This window comes from Ambystoma mexicanum, chromosome 6p (assembly GCF_040938575.1).
Source record: "Ambystoma mexicanum isolate Mex_15411 chromosome 6p, UKY_AmexF1_1, whole genome shotgun sequence".
Lineage (NCBI taxonomy): Eukaryota > Metazoa > Chordata > Amphibia > Caudata > Ambystomatidae > Ambystoma > Ambystoma mexicanum.
In genome coordinates, this window is record NC_090935.1 from 714,020,275 (window position 1) to 714,046,797 (window position 26,523).

The 26,523-nt window shown below is 47.5% G+C and overlaps 1 protein-coding gene across 4 annotated transcripts in view; it reads left to right on the forward strand.

Moving 5' to 3' along the window:
• Positions 1–26,523, forward strand: part of RASA1 (RAS p21 protein activator 1) — a 1,760,251-nt gene that overhangs the window by 668,586 nt on the left and 1,065,142 nt on the right. For all 4 annotated transcript variants that reach the window (XM_069627585.1, XM_069627584.1, XM_069627586.1 and 1 more), the window contains exon 14: positions 17,178–17,335. In XM_069627585.1, coding sequence (XP_069483686.1) covers positions 17,178–17,335 — 158 coding nt within the window. The remainder of the gene's footprint in view (positions 1–17,177; positions 17,336–26,523) is intronic.

Below are 26,523 nucleotides of genomic sequence, written 5' to 3' on the forward strand. Positions count from 1 at the left end.
AGGCAGGGCAGAGGCGATGCGCACAGTCCGAGCCCAGGCCTGCGTTGCACAGTCTCACATGCAAAAGGCACGGAGAGGATGGCGACACACGTGGACAAAATGACGGTCAGGCCAGACCCCCAAAATATGGGAAAGCACTCCAAGGACAGTAGCACGCCAACAGAGTGAGCCACAAAGGTGCGACCTTGTGCCCAGGGCAGACTGGGTTCCAATGACTCCGATCACCTGGACCTCGGTACAATGAAGGCATGTACTTTCAGGGTGGGTTGGAGGGGCAGGCAACATGCGCATTCTGCACCGGCGGCCCCTTTAGGAACACGCTCTGCCTGCCTGCAAATACCCCTTCTTTGACAGATTTCTCTCCCCGCAAATGGGTAACCTCTTGAAGGGCATGATACATGACATGCTGCCTCCTACACCCAGCCGGCGCCTACGCACTCTACTCTGCCACTTACACCCGTGCCTGTGGTTATTCTGGTTTCAGCACCGGGACCAGCGCTCCCATCACCGACAGATGCCCCCACATACCCAGGAGACTCGTGAAGAGGAGCAGGAAACGCCTTCTTGAGCTAGTGCCATCCATGAGTGGATAGCGGGTCTGGTGGAGTACCTGAGCATCCCTCGGCACCAGAAGGAGCAACCTGATTCAGGGTCTTGGCGAAGGTGCTTAACATCAAAGCAGAGGCCAGGCCGGTTATCCCGCTGCAAAAGGATGTAGAAGCACTGGCTAAAAAGGGTTGGCCTAAACCACACTCCTCAGCCAGTCAACACAAGGCTGGATGCAAAGTTCAGGCAGATGGAAGGCAACACTATACTTTTGTCGGTACAACTGCATCCTTCATCCTGCGGTATAGCGGCAGCTTCTATGAATGCCAAGCCTCAGGCTTACTCTTCAAATACTTCCTCTTCTTTACTACTGGGCAAAGAAGAGAAAACGCTACAGGACTATGGAAAAAAAGATGTATTCCAATGCAGACCTGCACCTCCGATAGGCCAACGCCGATGTCGTCTTGGCAGCGGCCATTTTCAGCATTTTTCCTGACATGCCGGCCAACAAGCAGGCCTCCTTCAGGGCTGGTCTTGCTGAGACAAAAGTGGTGGCGCAGGATAACCTGGAGGCCACCGTCGCCCACATAGATAGCGCTAGCAGATTGATCTGTGTGGCAACAAACATGAGAAGGACAGCCTGGTTTAATGCCACCAGGTTCAACCCGGACGCCCAGGATACAATCCTAGACTTGCCCTTCGAGGGTGGCAACCTTTTCCACTCTACTACTGACGAAGAGCTCGACGAAAAGAAAAGCAGCATGCAGACTGCCAAATCACTGGCCATTCTGACCAAACCAGCAGCAAAAACCTTCCCTCGAGCCAATCCTGCTCAGACAAGGGGTGATCCTTCGGTAGATTCCAGGGGTTTCCGGACCACCAAGCAAGGCAGCCAAACATGTCTCCCAGCCAGCACAGGAAACGGCATAAATCCGCAGTGAGTCCAGTCCGACCCAGCCTACCAGCAGTGAGCTTGTTTCTTCACTGAATTCAAACTTGTGACGATTGCTGTTGGTGGTGAAGAAATTTGCTTGCACATTTAACTAAAGAAGGAGCCTACATAAAGGCAAAGAGGCCTCTAGCACCAGCACGTAGAGTCAGGCAGTGAGTCCAGTCTGACCTAGTCAGACCCGAGGCAGCCCGTGCTGACGGTGGGGATGGGGGGGGAATGGTGCTGCGGCTCACTGCGCATTGACTCCGTTGCCAGATCGTCCGACAGATGAAGTTGTTGCCGCCGCCGACACCTGGAGCAGGTCCTGATGGGGCGGGCACGAGGACCAGGACTCTGCAGCAAGTGCTGCAATTTAGGGCCTTAGATGCCTTGTGTGAAGTCTAACAGGCGGAAATGTTGGAGTCATCAGCTGTAGCCGAAGAAGAGGTGAGTGGCGCGGTGCCTGTTAGTAATGACCCATTCCACTCACCTTCCATATGCCCCCCACCACCTACTCGCCCCTGCCTCCTCGCTCCCCCCATCCCTGTCTCACCAACTGCCTCTGATAGTGTCACGGTGCAGAGAGGTAACAATCAAAACATGAGAAATTAAGGGTTTACAGCCCCTGGCAGAGTCGGATCGAGCCAGAGAGATTAACATCAGCTTGGACATCACAGATGCCGAGATATTGGAAGCCAATTTGTTACAAGTTGAAGATCAGCTGACAAAGCCGAAAACGTTATTCGGCTTCTGACAAACTCGTTACACTAATAGAAAAGCCCCCAAGGCAGCTGGAGTCGACTCAGCTGGAGCCCAACACAAGGACGCAAGCGCAGCTAACCAATAGCGCTCAAGCACTTTCTAATCAAAATAAGGTATATAGCCACTGACAGTGGTATTGTGAAGGCGGAATGCTTGGCCTCAAATTCAGATTCTCGAGGGCTGCTGAATGATACAAATGGGACTGTGGATGTGGCTTTGAATGCGGCAACATCCAGAGTGAGTTCATTAAGGCACCCATATAATCAAGAAGGTGAACATGCATGTAACATTACTCAGAGCAAGAAAAGACGAAACCTGCACAAAAAATATTAAGAACCCCTAGTGAGCATAACAGCGCAACACAAAGTAACTCGCTAAGAAACTTAAACAAATTGGCGAGGAGAGAGGCGTGTCTAGCTACACAACTCAACTCTGATTTTCTCAATTTGAGAGAATGGTTAAATGAAAGTTGTGGTTGCCCAGCAGCAAAAGAGGGCACTAGGGTAAAACTGTTTGCCGTTTCCCCACTGGCTATTATGAATAATTCAGAAATCTTGATGGAGAGTGTGGGTTGGGGTACTGTAATTGGAGAGGAGACAAGTACCCCGTACAGTACAAACAAGAGACCCACACAAGCGACCAGAGCAGCCCTGAGTGAAATGACCTCAGAACAAGACTCCCAAAGGGGCAAGGTATGCCCGCAGTCTGGTGGATTGAATACATGGAGTTTGGACTGCTCCGATCCATTGAATGACCAGCAACAGGCAGACTTGACAGGAAATAGTAAAAGTCAGCAATCTGTAGCAGCAGGGCTGCAGATACACAACAATGTGATGGCAGCATTGGCAATTTCTATGGCCCCTTTTGTCGAACTTTGATACTTTGAGTGATAGCTTAAAGGACCATGATACCCTATTGGTCATGATCCACTCCATACTTATTTTTCTAGAAGCCTTCACTGGAAAAATTCAAAAAAGATTGGATGGGAAGCCGAAACATCTGCACAATGGCACAACAGGCTGAGTGATCAGGCAAGAAATTAGATGGCAGAAAAGACTGATCTAATGGAAGCAGTGATGGACTGCACAAAATGGATGCAGCACAACTTCCATAAAATGAGCCCCAACGCAGTGATTCGAGAATGTCATTGCAACATTAAAAAAATAAATGATAAAATGACGGATAGGGAAGAAAGAGAAAACATCACAAACTGTGTATTTGATAAGATTGGTACAAATGAAAAGGCTCATGAAAGTGATAAAGGGCTGCCAGAGGGGCACAGTTGGAATAGTTGATGGAACAAAGGAAAAAGGGGAAGTAGTTAATCCTCAAAAGGCCACTGAATTGTCAAGTGTTGAGGGAGCTATAACTTTCGATATGTATAATAAAATGGAAAAAGCCAAAAACTGTAATGGCAGCAAAAACGGAATAAAGAATCCATTTTCGATTAACAAGATAACTGATGCACAAAATTTTGGCATCTTCAGTAAAAATCTGTGAAAGGAATCTGTGCCCACAAACCCAAGAGAATTTCTAGAGCATGTGCAAGGAACAATTTAAAGGAATGGGACGAAGACGAATAATTGTAGAAAAAGGAAATCTAATGGATCAAGGGTGTTTATTAGAAATCTAATTACCTCCCCACCAACTGCACTGTTCCATAGAAAAAGCAACACAAAGGTATTAGTGGAGAGTGTAGCGACAAATGAAAAACCCAGTATATACCAACCGAAAATAGATTTGATCTCTAATGCAAAAAAAAAGAGCAAGACTAAAAGTTGGATGAAAATTTACTATTGGAAAATCTGTCAAGATACTTGGAAGTTAATGAAGAGTGGAGCAGATCTTTGCAAGAGTCAACAAAGGGAACCGTATTCATGTGTAACTACAAAGATGCTTTAAATAGGCCCAGAAGGCTGCCTGAAGACCTCAAATTACACAATAATGGGAAGCAGGAAGATGGAGTGGCATGGGAAGACAGAGGCAAGTCACGTGAGTCAAAGGAGGAGAGAAAAACGTAAGTGTGACACCAAGGTAGGAGTCTGCACAAGGAGAGAGATTGGGAAACTGCAACTGGAAAACCTTTTAGGTGCAATATAATGAAATTGTTATATTGCGCATCAGCATAGTTGAATATGTAACGGAATCGTGCTCCGATTGGGTCATTCTGCATGTGAATACAAAAATCATTCCAAGCACCTTTATTAGAAGCAAGAACAGCGCTACTTTCATTCGGATATGAGCTAACTTAGTATACACAATGCCCTGTTGATAAAGAAAAAGTGGCAAAGATCACAAAGGGCTTTGATTGTAACCAAAATGAAAGAAGAGGCGTTAAGAAGAGGCGTTCTAAAGACACGGTACAGAGGAAGAGACATTTGTAGAGAAGTAATCAAGCTACAGGTTGACAATTGCTGACAAGGAAGAGAGGGAATGGATAGAGACTCTTGCCACTATTAGCAGCAAAAAAAACAAGACCAGTGAAGGATCCTTTAATATCGTGGAACACAATAGGTTTTGCGCATCTCTTCAGTGAGGTGGGTTTAAACAAGGAGGCACACACCAAATTCTGTTTACAAGAAACGTGGCTGCGTGAAACACTGGTGAGCGATGAGTACACATGTACACTTAATGCAGCATTCAGGTCTAATAACTATGGTAAGAAAGACATCAAACTTCTCAATAATAAAGACCTATAAACCAAACCTATTTGTGCAAGGGACAATACTGCAAAATGCAAGTTATCATAAAGATCATGCGGAATACTTGATGATCAACACCACCTATTGGAACCCCAACATGATCACTTCAGGACATTTTATAGTGTCCGTAATGGAGCTGATAGATGAGTTGTATTAAATATAATAACGCTCACATTATTGTATGCAGCGATCGGAATATGACATATTGATGCAGAAGGGAAAATGATCAGATGGAGAGTCCGATCGAACAAACCGAAGGCCGTGCTGAGCGATGGGCACACGAACTGAACGCAAGAAATTGTGTTCTGATAAATGGGCAAACCTGTGGTGACAATTCGGGAAGACCAACCTGGCAGAGAAATGGGTGTCACAAAATTCTAGACTGTTTGGCCATTGGGAAATTTCCTAAATAATATAACTGAATTAAAAGTGATTGGAATGGAAAGCAGTGATCACAACGTCCTAAACATGAGATGGTCATTGAAAGCACAAAAAGATTCCGAACGATATACTGGTCACCTGGAAATAAATCAAGGGCATAACCGACTGAGAATAAACCAGAGAGAGATTTTAAAGCTAACAATGTCTTTTGAAAAGATGAACATACAAAGTTCTGGGATCCCAAATTACGTGCCTCTCCTGGCAAGTTCCAAAACAAAGAAATCTTGTTTTAAGCGGGATCGTCATGAAGTAAAGCATATACAAAGCCTAAAAGTCACAGCCAAAAAAAAAAAATGCTAAGAAGACGCATCAAAGTGCTAAAAAAGGGTGCAGCATCATATTGCGCACAAGCAATAAAGAAAAGGAAGTAAAGATACCGGAAGTGGCTTATCTCATTTAAAACACTTAGAGGTCAAGAGCAAGCTGACAAAATCCTAAAATCCATTTATGCGCATCACGCCGGGGGAAACATGGGCAATAATAATTGAAGGGACAGTGTCACAGAATGCCCTAATCACTAACAACGCGAACACTGATGGATAGGTAAAACATTTTTCTAGTGTCTTTGCAAAGCCTACATTATCTTCAGAAACAGCGTGGGATGCAATTGAAGTCCTGTGGGAATTCGGTATTAAGAGATTAATTTGAGGATGCTATGCATAAGTTGAAGAACTCTGGGGCGGCAGGTCCCGATGGGGGATGAATATTATGTTAAAGCAAAAGAAGGAACAATGGGCAGCAGGGGTACACCAGATTCCCTCCTCTTTGCCTGTTGAGCCTAGACATCTGTGACTGGGTGGTTGCACAGGATGTGTGGATCTCGGCAGTCCATCTACTGGGAGAATCCAACCTGGAGGCAGACAGACTCAGTCTGTTGGGCTCCAACAGTTACGAATGGCAACTGAATGGAAGAGTGCGCCAGGAAATCTTCTCCAAACGGGGTCACCTGGCCACGGACCTGTTTATGGCCAAGAGCAACAGGACTTGTCAACCGTTTGCGTCCTGGGGTGCCAGGGGTGATGAATCCTTTGGGGACGCGCTTCAGATATGCTGGGATGTGATGTGGGCATATGCATTCCCACCCACACCGCTCATCCATAAGGTACTGAGCAAGATCAGGCAGTCGCAGTGGCTACGTCTCGTCCTCATTGCACCAAGGTGGCCCGTGAGGCCCTGGTCCTGCAACCTTAATCAAATGTCAGCACAGCCAGAGATTCCCCTCCCGCGAAGTTCCCTCCTCGCCAAGCAGGGGGGGGGGGCTTAGTTCTGCACCCCTATCCAGAGATGCTAGTCCTAGCAGCATGGTACCTGAGCAGGTAACGCTTCAGCATCTCCAGATCTCTTGAGACAACCTGGAAATCATATAGGAAGACAGGAGCTTATCCACGAGAAAGCAGTACAAAAGCAAATGGACCAGGTTCTGCCTATGGTCCAAAGAAAACTGAGTCGATCCCCTGACCTGCACTCTGGACCAATTCTTATCCTTCTTCGCTCACCTGGCTAGATCAGTGGTCCAGGTGGACACCTGCCAGGCTTACTTAGCGGCCATCAGCGCATACAGGAACTCCGACGTGGTTACCTTCTTGTCTGTCAATCCTGTCTTAAAGAGGCACCTGGCATGGCTGACAACGTCCCTTCCCATCAAGCTGTCGGCGGACGCGGACCTTCTCTCCAGAGAAGGAGGCGCCATCTTCCACCACGACCCGGCGTCGCTGAACCTGCAGGCTTGGCTCCTGCAGCGCTAGAGTTTGGAGGCTACGATATACCGGCCGACTGCAGAGAGGTTCTTGCAAAGGCCAGGGCGTCCTCAACTCTCAAATGCTACAGTCATAAGTGGAAGAGGTTCTCTATCTGGTGCCGAGCACAGAAGATCAACCCCCTACGGATTACGGCCCCTCAAGTGCTGCCGTACCTGCTATCGCTGGCAAAGGCTGGGCTAGCCCATGCCTCCATTAAGATTCATCTGGCGGCGATCTCCAGATATACCAGAACCACGGGACGGACGTCCCTGTGGTCCCATCGACTGGTGAAAGAATTTATGAAAGGACTGTTCCGGTCGTTCCCGCCGGTGAAGGCCCCGGCGTGGGAACTTAATGTGGTGCTGACCAGGCTCATGGGGCCCCCATTCGAGCCGATGCACTCCGCACCGATGAAGTTTGTGTCGTGGAAGACTGCGTTCCTGGTGGCCATTACCTCCGCACGACGAGTGGGAGAGATCCAGGCCCTATCCTGCAAGGCACCGTACTTAACTTTCCATGCCTCGAGGGTGGTGCTTAGGACGCACCCCTCCTTTATGCCCAAGGTATCGTCGGACTTCCATCTTACCGAGCCCTTGGTGTTACCTGTTTTCTTCCCGTCTCCTTCGTCGCCGGCCGAGAGGACTTTGCACTCGCTGGATGTGGCTAGAGTGCTGAAGTTCTATGTGGACCGCACGAAGAGTTTCCGGATGACATCACAGCTGTTCGTGAACTTTGGACCTGTGAATCAAGGGAAGGCTCTCTCGAAGTCTTCTATTTCCAGATTGCTCTCCGGCTGCATCATGCACTGTCACCGGTTGGCTAACCGACCGTTGCCAGGCCGTCCGAGAGCCCATTCGACCAGAGCGATCGCTGCTACTACGGCGTTCTTATCTGGTGTGCCCCTGCTGGACATCTGCAGGGCTGCTATGTGGAGGTTGACGCACACCTTCACGAGATTCTACTGCGTCGATCGGGATTCCAGGGAGGAGTCCAGGGTCGGCCAAGCAGTGCTGCGCAACCTGTTCGCTTAAGGTGAGACTGGTGAGGAGGTAAGAGATGCTTAATGTTGAGTTTTTGTATTGCTTAATGTTGAGCCTTTTACCACCTCCCGTGGTTGTGCATGAGTGTACTGCTATGTATTCTTATATTCATGAGCATGTGAATCCATGCAAGACCCCATGCTGGAGAAGGAACAAGTTACTTACCTGTAACTGTTGTTCTCCAGCATGGGTCTGGCATGGATTCACACGCGAACCCTCCCGCCTACCCCTCTGCGGCTCTTCACTTGGTCATACTGCCACTTCACGTGTTACCAAATCTGAAGATGGCTGCCAGAGGCGGGGCTTAAGTAGAGGGCAGTCATTGGCTGTGGTCAGTATGACGCAGAGGTCAGTGATTGGTTACTAATACGAAAGACAGATCAGAAACGAAACTGATACTGATTTTTTCTTTACCGAGGATTCCCAGCCTGACGGGGAATATTCATGAGCATGTGAATCCATGCTGGACCCATGCTGGAGAACAACAGTTACAGGTAAGCAACTTGTTCCTTCTATCTGGACAGGACAAAGGCATTCCGCAAGACGGACACCTTGCTTGTCACGTTTGGCGGCTCAACGCCGGGTCAACAAGCATCCAAGATCTCCATACCTAGGTGGATGACCACAGCAATCCAGGAGGCATACATTTCCCTCACCTGCTGATACCATCTCTTCAATATACGCAAAATCCGCCCCTCCCTCACATTCCATGCCATCAAACTCCTAATCTCCTCTCTCATCTTTGCCCGCCTCTTCTACTGCTCTTCTCTAATCTTTGGACTTCCTGTATCTCATCTTTCCCCTCTTAAATCCATATACCACTCGGCTGTTCGTACCCTTTGTCTCCTTTCCTCCCGTGACTCCATCTCTTCCTCACTCTCTCACCTTGGCTGGCTACCTTTCCACTTACAGCTTAAATTTTACTTTCTCTGCCTTGTCTTCAAATCCCTCCATGGTCTTGCTCCTCCTGAACTCTCCTCCCTTCTCTACTTCTACTCACCCTCCCGCTCCCTTCGTTCCGCTGATCATTTCCCTCACTGTACATCCTTCCCCATGCGCTTCCTTCCGCACCTTCCAACTCCTTGCACCTCTGCATTGGAACTCACTCCCTCTTACAATCCGCTCTACCACGACCTTCACCTCATTTTGCACTTCCCTTAAATCCTTCCTCCTTGAAAACTTCCCCTCTGCCCTTTCCTCTTCCCTTCCTCCCCCCCACCACCTTTTCCCCACTCCCTCTCTTTCCACCCCCCCTCGGTTAATTGCTCTTTGCACTGTTTTGTGGAATGATTCATGATGTAAATTTTGCTCTAATTGTTAAATGTTGTTGTTATTCTGTATCTTGTTGTTCCTTTGTGCAGCGCCTTGGTGTAAAGCGCTCTATAAATCAATCAATCAATACATTTTTCAGCGTAATGATCCGCCAAAGCACGTACATGCTCATGCCATCCAAGCCAATGCTACAAATGTCGCTTTTCAGTGCCACACACCGCAGGTAGCAGGGCAGCGACATGGGCCACCTCGTCAGCCTTCTGCAAACATTACTGCCTGGATACCATTGCCAGGTCTGACGCAGCATTTGACCAAGCAGTCCTGCATAATCTCTTCGCATAAATTGACAAACTCTCCTCCCCGGGGCGGTTTTGTCAGTTGTAATTGCCCATACAGGATGGAGGAAAGGGGATGGGACGTAGGAGTAAGTGTTACTCACCGGTGTGACTAACATACTCCTAGTCCATAGTCCCCTTTCCTCCATACTTTCCACCATCCTTCGCCCTAAAAGGAGCAGCAAGGTGGTTAAGCTTATTCCAGCCGACGTGTCAAAGGGGACAGTGGTGTGGTACTGGTGAGCGGGTTTGAGGGAGCCGGTGCTCCTACGGCTGCGCCCCTGTGCACTTGCAAATTTAAATGGAAAGTGTTTTTTTTTCTGGTGAAAAGGGGTTCCGTTAACGTTCCTCGTGAGGGACACCCATACAGGATGGAGGAAAGGGCACTATTACTAGGAGTACGTTGGTCACTCTGGTGAGAGATGCTTAATTTCTTTGAGGCGTAGATTTCATTGAATAGGGTGAACTTGGAAACCTCCCTGAGTTTTTTTTTTTTTTTTTTTTTCGTTTTTTTAGCCGGATGTGGACCTTGTGACTGGCCTACATGACCCTTTGGGATGCCAGTGGCCTCGACATCTCGCCAGACTCTTTTCATGCGAGCTGCTCCCTGTGGTTAATCCCAGGCCCTTTGTGCCTTCAGAACCAAAGTTTCCTGTATATTACAGTGTCTACAAAACTAGCATGCTCTTAAATTGTGAATCAGGATCCTCCTCGATACATTCTAACTGGCCATTTCTGACACAGACTTTTCTAGGAAACGTAGACCTTCACCTTCTGACCCTATGTTTCTTTTTACCCATGTAGCGTGGGGGCAAAAGGCCACATTCCCTAACTGGTCCACTGGATAGAGGGCAGAAATGTTTGCCTCTGGTAGTTTGGATCTGCAAAACATTGATGACTGCTGATCCGACCCCATACATGTTACTCACCCTGTGGGGGCTTGGTTACGGAGGGGGCTGCCAACCTTCCCCATGCGATGTAAGCAACTTCATCTGACTTGAACACACTGCAAGGAGACTACCAAACAACTTTTGCTGGTGAGCCTGGGGACTGTGGACTGTGTGGTGTCATCTGTCTGCACAGGCACAACATTTTCTACTGGTTTCTTTGGCAGGTGAAAATGCCCATTTTGTATGGCCAGTCTCGCATACGTTTCTCATCTAGGTTATCTGTTTCACATAATCATGTGCCCACCACACTTGTATGGTACTGCTTTTGGAGCTTTCTAAGGTGAGAAATTTGTGAGTAGAAGATGTCTATTAGGAGATCGAAGGCCTTACCTTTTGGTTATATTGTTACTGATGAATAGGATTTTCGTAGGTTTTTGTGGCAAATCCACCATTCCCTTTTCATTTGGAGGAACAGTGGGAGGCAGGGTAGAACCTGAGGCATAGCACATGTGCGTGTCTACCATTCCTTGTTGCGTATTTAAAGCCTGATAATTGGGGTAGAACTGAAGAGTATAGGACATATTTGATTCCACATGTATTGCAGCTATGACACATCAGGTGCCCATGGTTGGACTGTGTCTACACTCTCTGGTGGCTATTTCAGGGTCCCCCTGAAACAATCTGCACACAGGGCTATTTTAAAGATGATTTCCAAATATTATTGATGGTAGGTCATTTGCTCTTCCTGAACATGGGAGTAGATCTTTAAGGAATAAATACTAATGGCCCATGGCAAAGGTTTCCCCAACCACTCCAGGTATCCCACTACCCCCAGTTGGAGGCATCCAAACCTGTCACCTGAATTTGCACAGATTCCTGTTGGAAGTGCTTAACTACCTAAGCTATCTTCATAGTTTTGTTGATATTTCTTGCATGCCCATTCTATGGGTCCCAAGTGAAACAATGTTTTCTCCAGCAATGTGGTCGGGCATGGATTCAAATGCTCATGAATATTCCCTGTCATCAGGTAGAGAAAAAATCAGTTTCAGTTTAGTTTCTGAACTGTCTTTCTCGTAATATCCAATCACTGGTCTCTGAGTCATACTGCCCCCAGCCAATGACTGCCCTCTACCTAAGCCCATTCTCTGTCAGCCATCTTCAGATTTTTACCGCACATTCGAGTGTTGGGAGTCCTCGTGCTGTAGCTCTCGAGCTTTTACTGTGTTTTGTGATTTTTCTAAGCGTTTTGCTCTATTTTTTGGTCAATCGAGCCTCAAGCTCCATCATCCGACTAAAGGGGACTTTCCCCTCAAGGGCGACTTTTCGTCGAGTTCACTTCTTGGAGGATTCCAGAAGATTCTTGGAGGCCTAAACCGCGTGGACATGGCCGAGGTTAAAGGAGATCAAGTGGACCTACTGTTTCGATGATGGGGCAATCCCCAGATCCATCTGTTTGCGACAGCGATGAACACCAAGTGCCAGTCGACTCCGGGATGCGGGCTGCGGAACACCTTCGAGGAGGATGGCCACTCTCTGTGCCTTTATTGCCTACATTCGGACAGCTCGCACATGGAGGAGGACTGTGCATTCTGCAAGGACATGGTGCCACGCACCATGAAGGACCATCGCAAGCGACTCACCGATTGGCTGCAGGCGAATATCCTGGCGGCAGGTGAGCCCCGGCAGCATACTTCTTCCTAGAGAAAATCTGAGCGGTCGTCTGAGACCTTTGAGGGTGCTCCGGCGACAGGGGCCCAACATAAGGCAAAGCACTGTGAGTCCGCGGGCACCAGGAGCACCGTTGTTACAGCCGTTGTTACAGGCTCTGCGGCAGCCAGGCTGAGTGCAGCACTGGGAGCACCGTTGTTACAGCCGTTGTTACAGGCTCTGCGGCAGCCAGGCTGGGTGCAGCATCGCCGATGCCGTCAACCACGAGCCAGCACTCTGGCTCGGCGAAGAAAAGGAAGTCGGACCACCCGGGTAAGCTTCGGGAGAAGGCCCGGTCTACTCCGATGGAGAAAGCCAAAGGGGAGCGAGGCGTTAACCCTCCCCCCACGGTGAAGGCCTCAGACGCGCCTAAGGTCGTGAAGGCCCAGGTTCACCAGGCTAAGTCATCGATTGAGGGAGTGGTAGCGTACCTGGCAAAGACCGCAGATGCGGCCCCAGTCGTGATGACCCCCAAGCCAAGAGTTTCCCTGCCGACTCGGAGGGGATCTTCTTTCTTGCCCATCGAAAAAAGACCCCTATGAAGGCAATGTCAATCATCTCCCTTAGGCCGTAGCCCCTTGTCGAGAAGAAGGTGGGAGGGGCACGGTAGTCCTGCCGGACTCGGATATCTCCTTAGAGGAGGAGCTCTCGGGCCTGAAGGCGGTGCTGCACAAGAAGTTCGCTGAGGCCAGGTCCTATGGGAAGGACCCAGACAAGGTGGACGTGGAAAGTGACAAGGGTACAGACGAGGGGCGGCAGGACGGTGATGAACCGGAGGACACCATGCCACTGCCGACGCTCCCGTCGCAACCGCGGCTATCCTTCAAGCCCTTTACACCCTGTGTTCAGAGACAAGGACAAGGATGCCCATTCCTCCGGCGGGTGATACAGCAGCACCTGGACCATCACTTCGTTGGCGTGTGGAAGTCCATCTCCACCGACCATTGGGTGCTGGACGCCCTGGCCCACGGACACACCCTGGAGTTCCAAAGTAAGTGCCTTGCGTTCCACCAGTGGCCAGGCAAGAAAACCACATCCCACAACTGCTTTTAGAGGTACGAGCGATGCTGAGAAAGGGTGCAGTAGAACTCACCCTGAAGAGGCTCCAGGGTTCGAGTGTACTCGCAGTACTTCCTCGTCAGGAAAAAGACTGGTGGTTGGCGGCCCATCCTGGATCTCTGCCGCCTCAAAAAATACATAAAGTCCCAGAAGTTCAGGATGGTCACCCTCCAGCATGTGCTGGGGCAGCTGGAGGAAGGGTATTTCCTGTCGTCATTGGACCTGGAGGATGCTTATTTTCACATCGCCATCCACAAAGGGCATCGAAAGTTTCTACGCTTTGTGGTCTAGGGGGCAACACGATCAGTTCAAGGCCCTTCCCTTTGGGTTGAAGTCAGCGCCAAGGGTCTTCACCAAGTGCCTGGTGCCGGTCGCGGTGCAGCTGCGCCTGTAGGGGTCCAAATCTACCCCTATCTTGACGATTGGCACATCTAAGCGAAGTCCAGGGAACTCGCCGTCGAGCACACTGCGAGGACTGTCAGCCAAATCACGGAACTAGGGTTCTCGATAAACTATGCAAAGTACTGCTTGGTGCCATCGCAGGACGCTAGGTTTCTGGGATCCAGGCTCAATACAGTGTCTCGTCTGGCTGCACCGTCAGAGGACAGGATAAAGGCCATCCTGGGCAAGGTTCAGTGGCTATTGACCATGGAAGTGGCCAGGGTGAGGTCCATCAAGTCCCTACTCGGCATGATGTCATGCATCTACCTCGTTCGGCTGTGCAGGCTGCGGATGCGGCCGCTGCAAGAGTTCCTCAATGCTCGTTGGATCCAGGTATCGGGAAGCTTCGAAGACCAGATCGCCCTCAACGAGACATTCCGCTGAGTGATTCGGTGGTGGGACGTCCGCACGCATCTGGTGGCAGACATGCACTTTCAGTTCCCGGCACATGAGGAGACGGTTACAATAGACGCCTCCCTGGAGGGATGGGGCGCGCACACCAGAGATCTCCACGCAAGAGGCCTTTGGCTCCCGGAGGAGAAGTCATTGCATATCAACGTCCTGGAGCTCCGAGCCGTGTTTTGGGCCCTCAAATCATTCCTTCCGTCCCTCAAGGGCAAGGTGGTGCGGGTCTTCACCGACAACACCACCACAATGTTCTACATTCGGAAGCAGGGGGGCACCAGATGCTCGGCCCTCTCCAAGGAAGCGCAGAACCTATGGCACTGGTCTGTTGTCCAGAAGATGTTCCTGGTACCCTTTCATCTGGCAGCGGTGAAGAACACAGTCGCTGATTCACTCAGCAGAGGGCTGGTTCTTGCCACCAGTGGGAGCTTCAGCAGGATCAAGTGGACCTACTGTTTCAACAATGTGGCAAGCTCCGGATCGATCTGTTTGCGACGGCGATGAACACCAAGTGCCAGAGGTTCGCCAGCAGGTTTCCCCAGCCGGGGAGCATGAGTGATGCATTCTCCTTCCCCTGTGATGACCTGTTGCTCTATGCGTTTCCACTGTTGCTGTTGCTTCTGCGACTTATCAGTCAATTCAGACGGTCCCGGTGCAGGATAATCCTTGTCGCACTGGCGTGGCCGAGGCAGATATGGTACCCGGACCTTCTGGACATGTCGGCGTTCCTTCCAGTCAAGCTTCTGGCGGACACAGATCTTCTCGCCAGGAAGGGAGGTGCGATTCTGCACCATAACCCAAGGTCGCTGAGCCTGCAGGCCTGGCTCCTGCAGCACTAGAGTTCGCAGGGTAAGAGATCATGGCGGACTGCAAGAAGGTGCTTGCCAGGGCTTCTTTAACTCCCCTTAAGTGCTACGGACATAAATGGAAGAGGTTCACCGTCTGGTGCCATGCACAGAAGATAAAACCCTCTACGGATTACGGCCCCTCAAGTGCTGCCGTATTTGCTGTTGCTGGCCAAGGCGGGGCTGGTGCACGCCTCCATCAAAATTCATCTGGCGGCTATCTCCCGCTATACCAGAACTCCAGGGCAGTCTTCACTGTGGTCGCATCATCTGGTTAAGGAGTTCATGAAAGGAGTTTTTCGCACGTTCCCGCCGGGGAAGGCTCAGGCCCGGCGTGGGAGCTCAATGTGGTGCTGACTAGGCTCATGGGGCCTCCGTTAGGGCCTCTGCATTCGTCGCCTCTGAAATTCCTGTTGTGGAATACAGCGTTTCTTGTGGCCATCTCCTCCACATGATGAGTGGGAGAGATCCTGGCCCTATCCTGTAAGCCTCCCTACTTGACATTCCACAAGACGAGGGTGGTGCTACAGACACACCCCCTCCTTCATGCACAAGGTGCTGTCGGACTTCCATCTCAACAAGCCCTTGGTGTTAGGTGTTTTCTTCCCGTCGCCTTCGTCACCGGCTGAGAGGACTTTGCACTCGCTGGATGTGGCTAGAGCGCTGAAGTTCTACGTGGACCGCACAGAGTTTTCGGAAGACATCACAGCTGTTTGTGAACTTTGGCCCTGTGAACCAAGGGAAGGCCCTCTCCAAGGTTTCCATTTCCAGGTGGCTCTCCGGCTGCATCACCCATTATCACCGGTTGGCAAATCGACCGTTGCCTGGCTGTTCGTGAGCCCATTCGACCAGAGCGATCGCTGCAACTATGCCTTTCCTGTCTGGTGTGGCCCTGCTGGACATCCGCAGGGCTGCTACGTGGCCGTCGATTCACACCTTCACGAAATTCTACTGCGTCGACCAGGATTCCAGGGAGGAGTCCAGGGTCGGCCAAGCAATGCTGCACAACCTGTTCGCTTGAAGGTGAGCCTGATGAGGAGGTAAGAGATGCTTAGTGTTGAGATGTTGAAATGCTTAATGTTGAGCCTTACCACCTCCCGTGGTTGTGCACGTGTGCACTGCTATGTATTCTTTATTCATGAGCATGTGAATCCATGCCAGGCCCCATGCTGGAGAAGGAACAAGTTACTTACCTGTAACTTGTTCTGCTGCATGGGTCTGGCATGGATTCACATGCGAACCCTCCGGCCTACCCCTCTGCGGCTCTTCTCTTGGTCCTACTGCCACTTTTCATGCTAGCAAATCTGAAGATGGCTGCCAGAAGAGGGGCTTGGGTAGAGGGCAGTCATTGGCTGGGGCAGTATGACCCAGAGACCAGTGATTGGTTATTAGGAGAAAGATAGTTCAGAAACAAAACTGAAACTGATTATTTCTTTACCGAGGATTCCCAGCATGACTGGGAATATTCATGAGCGTGTGAATCCATGCCGGACCATGCTGGAGAACAACAGTTACAGGTAAGTAACTTGTTCCTTTTTTTTTTCTCGATTTCAAAAAAGATCGGTTTAGAAAAGACTTCTAGGGGGTGTGAAGGGTGGGCACAGGGGTATTCTAATGAATTCCTGTCAGTACAGGAGAGGGTAGGGTTCGGGGGAAACGCCTCCCTGGGATTTTGGGGGGGTGATCCTCCTCACAGAATGTGGTAATTCCACAGTTTGAAGGCCGCACAAAAACATCTGAAATCTTTCTTTTTGGTGTTAGGCCTTCAAAATGCAGAAATATCACAGAAATATCACATGGAACCACTCTAGGTCTATCAGCGTTCTAATCCTGGTGTCCTAACTAAGCGTCATCCTAAGCAATTCCAGTTCTGTTTGTGTACTCTGCACATTCTGTGCCTAGAGACCGGCTTAATCCCATTATTGAAAGCTCTTTTTTAAACTGGACTTCTGTATGTGGTTTATTTTCTTGTATTTTCTAAAACCAAAATCGCACTACAGAGAACATGTTTAGTGAAAAATGTAATACAAATTTGAGCTGATACTTTGTTTTTCTTCTTTAGGTTAGCAGTTTGTCATTACATGTTGAAGAAGCCCACAAGCTGCCAGTAAAACATTTTACTAGTCCATATTGTAACATCTACTTGAACAGTTTACCTGTAGCAAAAACGCATGCACGGGAAGGACAGAACCCTGTATGGTCAGAAGATTTCTTTTTTGAGTAAGTTGGTGTACATTTGAATTTTGATATGGTTCAAATATTGCATTTAATTTTTCCTCCTCAGTCTGCAGGTCAAAATGTGCTTTGCACCAGATTGTGTAGCTTTATATTGAAACAACCATATACTCTTACCTACTTTGACTACTTTCATCTTTTTGTTTTAACATATTTTTAGTATCATTTTTGTTTTTGTTGTTGTATGGTTAAATATCTAACCTTTTAACAGACACAATATAGTAAAAACAATATCAACATTTCTTTTTAATCAATTATACAAATTCATTAATCATAATAAAAAAAACAGATTAATAGGATGTAAAAACCACTAAAATACTGTAAAGTAGAAAAAGACATTTCTCGTTGTGAGCGACTACGTAATTAAGTTAAAATACTAAACGTTTAATAAACATCACTCAACTACTACATTCTGTAATTGTTGAGTGAGGACCTTGGTGTAAAACTTCCTTCATAAAATACAGTGCAGCAAGACTCCAACCATTAAGGCTGTTCAAATTCATAATATATTGCCAAACGGTTCAACTTGATAAGGTCCTGAGGCCTTCTAAAAGGTGTCTAAAGTACGTTTGAAGATCATTTAAAACCTGGTATTCCAGTTTTATGTGACTCAAGGTCTCGGTTTGCCCCCAGCATGTTACAGAATCTACAAATCCTCTGTTCCCTCTGCACCTTTTGCCTAACGTCCAAATTGTTCCTAGTTGGGAGGAGGTTTAGTCTTGGGCTCAGCAGTTGGATGTGCCAAAAAGCACTTTTGAATTTGATCAAGTAAGCTGGAATAACCCACACTGGTTCTGCGTCAAGTATAACTCCCAAATAGGTCCAGTATTTCCAAACGTCTTCAATGGTTTGGCTCCAGTCCACTTCCCAAGGTTTCCTTTTTGATTTACTAGGGAATAGACCAATTGACTAAATGGTTACATTGTATGTTATCATAATTTCATTACAATCCGCCACCCACTTATAACGTTGGGGGCAGTTTTTCATCTCCATCAGCGGCTTTAATTCCCACCAGATTGTATTCTCTACTGCTAGTGTTATTTTGGAAAGCATAGTCTGATATTTCCAGAGTACACATACTTTGATAACTGACCCAGCTCATACCTGGGGACTGCTGCAGGGACTTGTCTCCCCTCCCCCGCACGCTGTACCTCCGGGGGTTTCAGGACTTTTTGCCAGAAGCAGCCCTCTAGACTGGACCAGTCAGTCAATGCAGATAGAAGCATAATTTCTGCATCATAAGAAATCACACGTAGGAAATTCTTGTTGTGAAACTCTATTACTGGAATTAATGAAAAATTACCATATTTCTTGTTTAGCTGTGCAGCTTGGGTGTCCAGAATGTCGTTTTCGACCTCTAGTAAGAAAAAAGCTCACTTTTCTTAAGACTCAAATAAATAAAACCCCATATATATGAAGTTTGAAACACGCTTGAGTTCAACATTGCCCAGTAACCACTTAAACATTTTTAGCGTGATTTCATACCAGGCCTAAGTTGAAAGTGGAAAACATCAGACTCCCTCGAACACACAGCCACTGTCTGAGATGAATAACCTAAAAAGTAGTGGGGCAAAAATGCAGCCTTGTTTAAGACAACATTTTGTCTCAATCGATGATGAAAAGTGTACCTTGTCTGTTCACTCTCATCTTACTCTTCAGAAGTGTTAGAGTGAAGTGCAATAATCGTGTGAAACAGCCCGGCTAAGCATCCCATGCATGTAGTTTCTTCCAGAGACTGTTCCTATCAATACTATTAAAGGTCATGGAGCAGTCAATAAAAGCAGCGTAAACAGGTTTGGACTTCTCCAAGGCTTCTCTTTTTAAGTAGTCCTAGGATAAATCGGTTGGTGTGGGATCCCATCCCCTTCAAAAACCTTGTTTGATATAGGTCAAGTAGATTAGCTCCCTTTGTCCATGCAAACAGCCCGCTTAGTACCAGGGATGTGAACATTTTTTATGGCTCATCCAGGAGGGCTATGGGCCTATAGTTGGACGGGATAGCCTGTGGACCATTTTTATGAATGGGGACAATTATTGTGTTAGTCCAGGAAGAAGGGATCTTCTTGGATACAAGAACACGCTGAAAATATCTAGTATTGCCTTTTAGGACCACTTTAGACAAACCATCAGGCCCTGGTGCCCTGGAAGTTTTACTGCAAGCAAATGTGCGTATAGTTCCATAATCAAATTATGAGGACCATGGTTTTTCCGGTGACATGAAAGGCTGTGGTTGATCCCCCATGGTCGTTGTCATAAACAATGCCGAATTGCTCAATCCATATGTTCTCATGAATTGGATTAACTTGTGCTTGATTTTGGGGCTTTGCATCATCATTAATAAGCTTCAATAATTCCCTGTTATCCTTAGACGCTAAATTTGTATCATTTTCTGCGAGTCTCTTAGCATTTGTTTGTATCTCTGCGCTCAAGCCCAATTTTTTAGAATTGTATTGATTTCTCTACACTTGGTTGAGTCCACACCTATAGACATGCGCAACATTCTCCGTCTTTTATTTTATACTGAACCTCTGTGTAATATGCATGCTTACAGACTATGGTTAGCTTTTACTGGGACGTGACTTTTCGGCATAATCTCTTTTCAGTGTAACATTATAATGGATCTTACTTAATAAATCCCAAAGGTCATCCTCAGAATACAGTTTTGCCAAAGCAATGTGAAAAGACTTTTATGTTAAAACTATTCCAAGTTAATAGATTTCCCCCTTAGTTTATATCCTGGACAACAGAATAAGACGGATGGGTCATCCCAATAGTCTGTACCCTCCAATTTAGCTTCGATCGGCATTACCGTCATAGACACAATATCCTGGAAAACTCCTCAGAAATGAAGAAATGGTCCAGAGGATTGGGGGGGGGTGATCCCTCAGGATATTGTAGTTTACAATCCAAAATCCCCAAGTGTTCATCAGCACCAGCCATGAGCTACCATGCTGTGTTACTGCTTTCTTACGCACACTGTCACGGTTATAATCCGAGGTTTGGACACACAGAGCATTCAGGTCCCCTCAGATGATTATGGAGTTAGAGTTTAACAGCAGTTGCCAATTGTAGATCACATTTTTAATTGCATCAAAAAACTCAGTCTGAGAAACTTTAGCCGAGTTCTAATACAAGTTAAGGATAAATGTGAAGTCCGAGCCAGGATAGATGGAATTGTCCTGATTAATCTCTACTGCCTGTAAAAAAGCTTTCAGCTGGGTGTAAATTATAGAGGAGGTAAACATGCCAATGCGAATCCCCTTGTATAGGCTGAGTTTAGTAAACGTGTAAAACCATCTACTTCATACAGCCGAGATTCCTGAAGACAGAATACATCAGCATATAACAAGTCAACACTGAGAACAGCTGCTTAAAGCCCCTACAGTTTCAAGAAATACATTTAAGATCTTTGAATTGTTCATTATGAGTGTTTGTAGGCAGCTATTCCTTGTATGGAAATCCAGAGTAGCTGCCAGACGGCTCCATTCAGTGTTCTCGTTTAATCGATTCAAATCCTCTGTACTGTCTCTGTTTTTTTAAAGGGTTCTGTTTAAAGCATTTTATCTGTAAGGATGGCACCAATTCAGAACAAAGCCCCTGTTGTCATTGGTGTAGGTTGGAGACTTGACAATTTGCCATCAAAGGCTTAAGTTTGTGTTGGGAGATTTATCATGCTTATGCTTCATCCCCTCTCCTAGTGAGATGCCCAACACTTTTTGCTGGACTTCTGGAACCTTTTCTTTAATCCTGAATAGGTGGACCCTTTTTCCAATCATTCTTTCTTATAGACTGTCTTTTGGAACTCTATTCTTTGTATTTTTACCTGTACTATGGAGTCTCTCTTGCGCCATACCTCTTCAAGGTATCTGTATTTTCCTATTGCAGCACACAGCTCCTTTGGGTCCTCCTTAGGGATTATTTCCTATATCCTAAAGTAACTACAGTTCTTATTATCTCTCCTAAAGCTTTATAATCTAAGCGATTGGCACACCCCACCTTATGTGGCGTGCCAAAGGAATACCTAGTATCCCCCTTCTCTCTGCACTTGTGACATTTTGGTCACATAGACCGCTTCTGGCTGGTGGCAGTGGATGTGTGCTGCCAACTATTGTGTGATTTTTCTATCGAAGGCTATGTCCATAGCCTTGTTAGTGCACAATATGGGCACCCTAGTACTAACTTGGGGGCTTCCTTCTTTTTTTTGCCATTACTAGCGTGGTTGTTCTTTGTTTGCCCTTCTACCATTCTGGGAAGGGGTAGGTGTGTGTGTGTGTGTGTGTGTGTGCTTTGCCTTTGGCAGGAACTCTTGGGTGTCCCCGCCTAGGCTCCACTGTGTCTGGACAGGCAGGGAGTGGGGGAGGAGTCTTCCCACCTCCACCCCCCCAATCGTTTGTTTGCCAGAATGCCTGAATAGGACCAGCTCCCACAAGGGGTCTAGCTGTCCTGAATGGACAGCCATACGCCCCGTTCTGTAAAATGCTGAGTGAAATTGCAGAGGAGCGAGTGCTGAAACTGTATAAAAAGTGAAGCTCCTGGAGTTGAAAAGCAAGTTGACCACTGGAAACTGAAGTAAACGAAGAAGACCTGCAATGCCTGCAGACTCTTTGCAAGACCGTGAAGCGACCACTGCTGTCCTGACCCTGTTTTCTCTGCAACAGGGGATCTCCAAAGAGGACTCCTTCCCTTTGGTTGTGATCAACCAGTCCCAAGACTAACTTTGATTTGATCCTGTTTGATCTCCTGAGATCCTGTTTGTTTCTAGAGCTGCGGAACCCCAATAGCAGGAGACCTGCTGCCCATTTCGAGTGCAACGTTGTGGAAAGGCTGAATCCATCCAAGTCTTTGCTGAGCCCTCAAGGACACTCCAGAGACTCAAACAAACTTGCCCAGACCCCCTCATCAGTGTGTGGGACTGCAGGATCCTTGTGTTGGTGCTGCTGGAAAGGTGCCAAACCCACAGACTGACCAGAGAAGTTGATGAAAGATGTGCCAAAGGTCCTCCCTCAAGACTGCTGCTGAGATCCCATCCATTCTCTTGCCTTTTGTCAGAAGACCAAGGAATCCAGAGGTCGGGCCCAGAGCTGCAACATTGCGGAGCATCCCAGCACAAACACCTTCTTCTAACCAAAGGTACTGTAAGGAAAAAGGTATTTATTTGATTCCAGAAAGTCGCACCAGAGCGTTGGCGTGCACGTAGAGGTCTCCAGGGCAACCTCCTCTTGCCTCCTATTTAATCTGCTGCTTGTGTCCCTTAGCAGGTCTGTTAACAGTGTCTCCGACGTTGGTTAAAACCTTCTTGTATCTTCTTTTTAGAGACTTAAAAGTATCCTCAGGAACTTTCTATTTCTACAACTTTGCAAGACTTTGAGCCTCTCCGAACTGCCTGTTAGATAGGGTTGTGAATTCGACTTTAAAAGCCTGTGTTGAGAAACTGACTCTGTTATTTGAAGCTCTGCTAGTATAACTCTAACCACCTATTTTCCTTCCTAAAAAAACACTGTTATATGTGTATACTAACTGAATGCATTACCGTATTACTTTCTATGTGTGCGTTGGAACCATATTACTGTAAACCTGCCTCGACGAAATAGATACAGTTGGAAATATTAAACAATTATTGCGTAAGAAGTGTTCTCTTTGAAAGTATTGTCAATTAATCGTATGTGTGTTGGTTTATCGTATTAAGTGAATTACAGTGACTCTTGTGTATATAAAATAAATATATAATATAATTTGTGTAAGTGTTTCTTTGTTCATTACTGGGTTTGTAGTACTTACCTACAGCTCACATCTTCCTCTTAAAATAAGCCTAACTGCTCTGCTAATCTACCAAGGTCTCTGAGTAATATGAACTGATACGAAGAGTTGGCAGATCTGCAAACCACTGGGATAGCTTACTAAAGTCTTACCTCCAAGTAGGACTTTAGGAAAACTCCCCTAACATGTTGAAAGCTGTGATGTCAAAGCCCCAAGCCCTAAAACGATCAGATGCTGCAAGAACTTGCTCTAGTACTAAGTGGGAGCAGAAGTGACGAATGACTTCGTCTAATCGTGGTCATTCCAAAATTCCACCTGGCAAATGTCGTTGGAATGAATGTGTGACAATGCATGGTCCATCTTTAGAAGCTGTAAAACACAGCTCCTATTTAAGGTTATTTGATCATGGTCTAATTAAAGGTTCTCTAGGATTAGACAATTTGAGCAGTTTAAAGTGTGCCCCACCACGACGTTCCTAACAGGTTAATTTGGAGCGAGAGGTTGACATAGTAACCTTCTTCTCTCCTCCAGGGTTTTGAATGCTGGTGCTGTACAGTTGGACAAATTCTTCTGTATGTGTGCCATTTGATAATTAAGAGTGGGGACCTAAGGGATCCCCAGCAGTGCCTTGATGAGCTGTGTCTTTGGACGTACTATCTTCTATTTCACCCATGATTGTTTGGGTTGGCAGTCCTGTCTGAGTAGAGGCACATGTAATTTTGCTGGTGGAGGAGGAGTTTCCCCACTGGGTACCGCTTCTGCAAGTGCAGTTACGAGGTCCAGAATAACTTTTGCCTCTGAATATTTACTCCGTACTGGCTCTGTCTTGGGAACTGCGATAAGGTGGCTGATGTAACGAGTTGCAGCTTTTTTTTGCGGGGCTCCCTTGTAAATCACAGGGATGGATTAGAAGTTGCCGCCAATATTAGTGCAAGACGGGGTGTGTGGAGTTTGCGTACAAATTCTCTTAAGTCCTTCGAGGTATCTTTTCATTCAGCCTTTTTATTTTTTTACTTTTTCTGACAGTTATTTTCCACACCCGATTTACCCTTTCCTGATGTTCTTTCGGTTAAAAAATCAGGAAGTTCGCCACCTGCTCAATAGTATTCACCAAGTCTTCAACCACACTCCTCTCCACACTCAGCCAACCACTCCTCCGCTACCTGCACCACACTTGGGCGTAGAGGCGATGACCCAACCATAGGTGGTTGGCAGACCTCAAAGAAACTCAGGTTCACGTGAGGGAGGGAACTCAGCAGCCTAGCCTCCTTGTTTGTTCCTTGCTTCCACTACACTTCCAAGTTATTGGCCTGGTCAACATTGGTTTGAGAAGCTGCGTCCATCCCAAATCCATCGTAAATAGTTTAGCGATTAGTCCCTTTGAGGAAACCCTCCACAAATGCAAATTTTACGTTCAGTTCGTTCAACAGACATGATTGGGTACATAAGGCATTTCCAACTGTTTCCTGGTGGTTAATTAAGTCAGTAAGAGCAATATTTAGGTTAGAACATGGATTGGCTGTATCGGCCATGCCAACCATGTTGTTTAGTCCCACTGAAAGATTATGTAAAGACCTCCTATTTGAGGTGCTGCATGAGTTCCAAGTCATCAAAGACGAACACTTGGTTCCTTGGCAAAGTAGGTGAGGGGCGGCAGAGGCAGGACAGGGGGGGGCATTATCTATTCCGACCCCTGCTGCACCAACAACTGCAAAATCGGGGCACAACACACAACCCCGGGGGGACGTGACAAGGTCTAAAGGTCCAAGGGGCACCTGGTGGACAGGAGGTGCTGAAAGGAGAGTGCTTGACTATTTAGATGAGCCAGCCTCTTTAGTAACTTTTTTTTTCACTGTGGCTCAGACCTCCACTTGATCATAGTGGGAGACTTATTCCATGTCAGTGATCTCCTTGAGAAGCTCTGTACTTACAGAGAGAAGGGCTAAGAATGAGTCATTAGGGTGATGTTGGAAATGGTGAGTGCTATCCCGTTTCCCTTAGCTCCCAGGACTCATTTCCTATCCCACCATCATGCTGGGTCTTGTGCTGTTTATCTCGCTGATTGTCACGTAAATAAAAAAATTCTTTTGTCTTTTGATGTGACGTAATTACACCAGGTGCAGATTTGGGGAATTGACATGAAGACAAAAAGGCTTTCTGGGTGGAAGTGTGGAAGGGTAATGGCCCAAAATGTCGCCCTCAGAATTCCAACTCCCGAAATTCTGGCTTTTTTTTTTTAACCTCCTCCCCCCTCTCTAGAACCAAATATATATATATATTTCTGAGGCTTGTGGAATCTGCTTAGATCAAATGCTGTGCAGAGGCCGACATCTAGTGGAAGCTGCAGAGCATTACAGTTGTTGTTTTCTAAACTCGAAAAGGGACGTCGACCGGGCGTGCCAGTAATACTATCCCTAGTGTGACGTCCACTGTAACAATGAGGTCCCTCAGATTGTTTTTTTTTCCGTCATTTTAGACGGACGCGTATAGCGAAGTTCCTCTTTCGGTGTAAAGCCATTTACCTATTTCAATTACCGATAGATCATTCTTTCTATCCTTTACTTCACCGACCATCAAAATATCACGACGGTGAAGACAAAGAGACTGTCCGTCAAACGACTACCGCGACGGACCGTTCGGCCTTGGAAGGCCGCCCGGGCCTCGGCCCAGACAGTAGTGAGAGATGGGGAAGGGTATTTTAGGATGTATATGCCCCTTTCCTTACACTATTTTCGCCAAGCTGCCATAGTTTGTAGTTATGGACAAAACCCCATTTAAATTTTGCCCCAAGTGCAATCGAACATTTTCGTGGGTCGATAAGCATTTAGTCTGTAACTTGTGTCTCCCAAGAGACAACATTGAGGGGTCTTGTTGATCGTGTAGGCTCTTCAAGCCCAAGACTTTAAAGGACTGATCGACAAAACGCAACGCACTCTACGCCAGGCAGCTCGAGGCCGTGGAGGTAGAAGACGCTTTCAGTGATGGCAGCAATGGCGCTGTTGCAGACGACGAGGGCGACGGCGAAGCTTCGGCTACCCAAGCTCGGGCTCATGACCCCGGAGGACAGGCCGGCGGCCCTGTTGTGGGAACTACACCCGGCAGCGGAAGCGCAACAATTCCATCCACCACTAAACGCACAACCCCACGTCGAGACTCGACACATGGGTCGAGCGGTCGACAGCGCACAACACCCTGGGAAAGGTCAGTTGAGTCCCTGTCCTCTGGGCACTATCATTCGAGATCGCCGCACGACAGGGCACAACCGTCGAAAGACGGCGCGGGTGTTGCGGCTAAAACTCCATCCGAGGGCCAATCGTCTGCTGACGAGGCTTCGGTCCTTCCTGCACCTCTGCGTCACATCAGGTAGTAGGCCCCAAACAGTCAGATAAACACAGCTCTGGGTGCCGGAGGGGGGA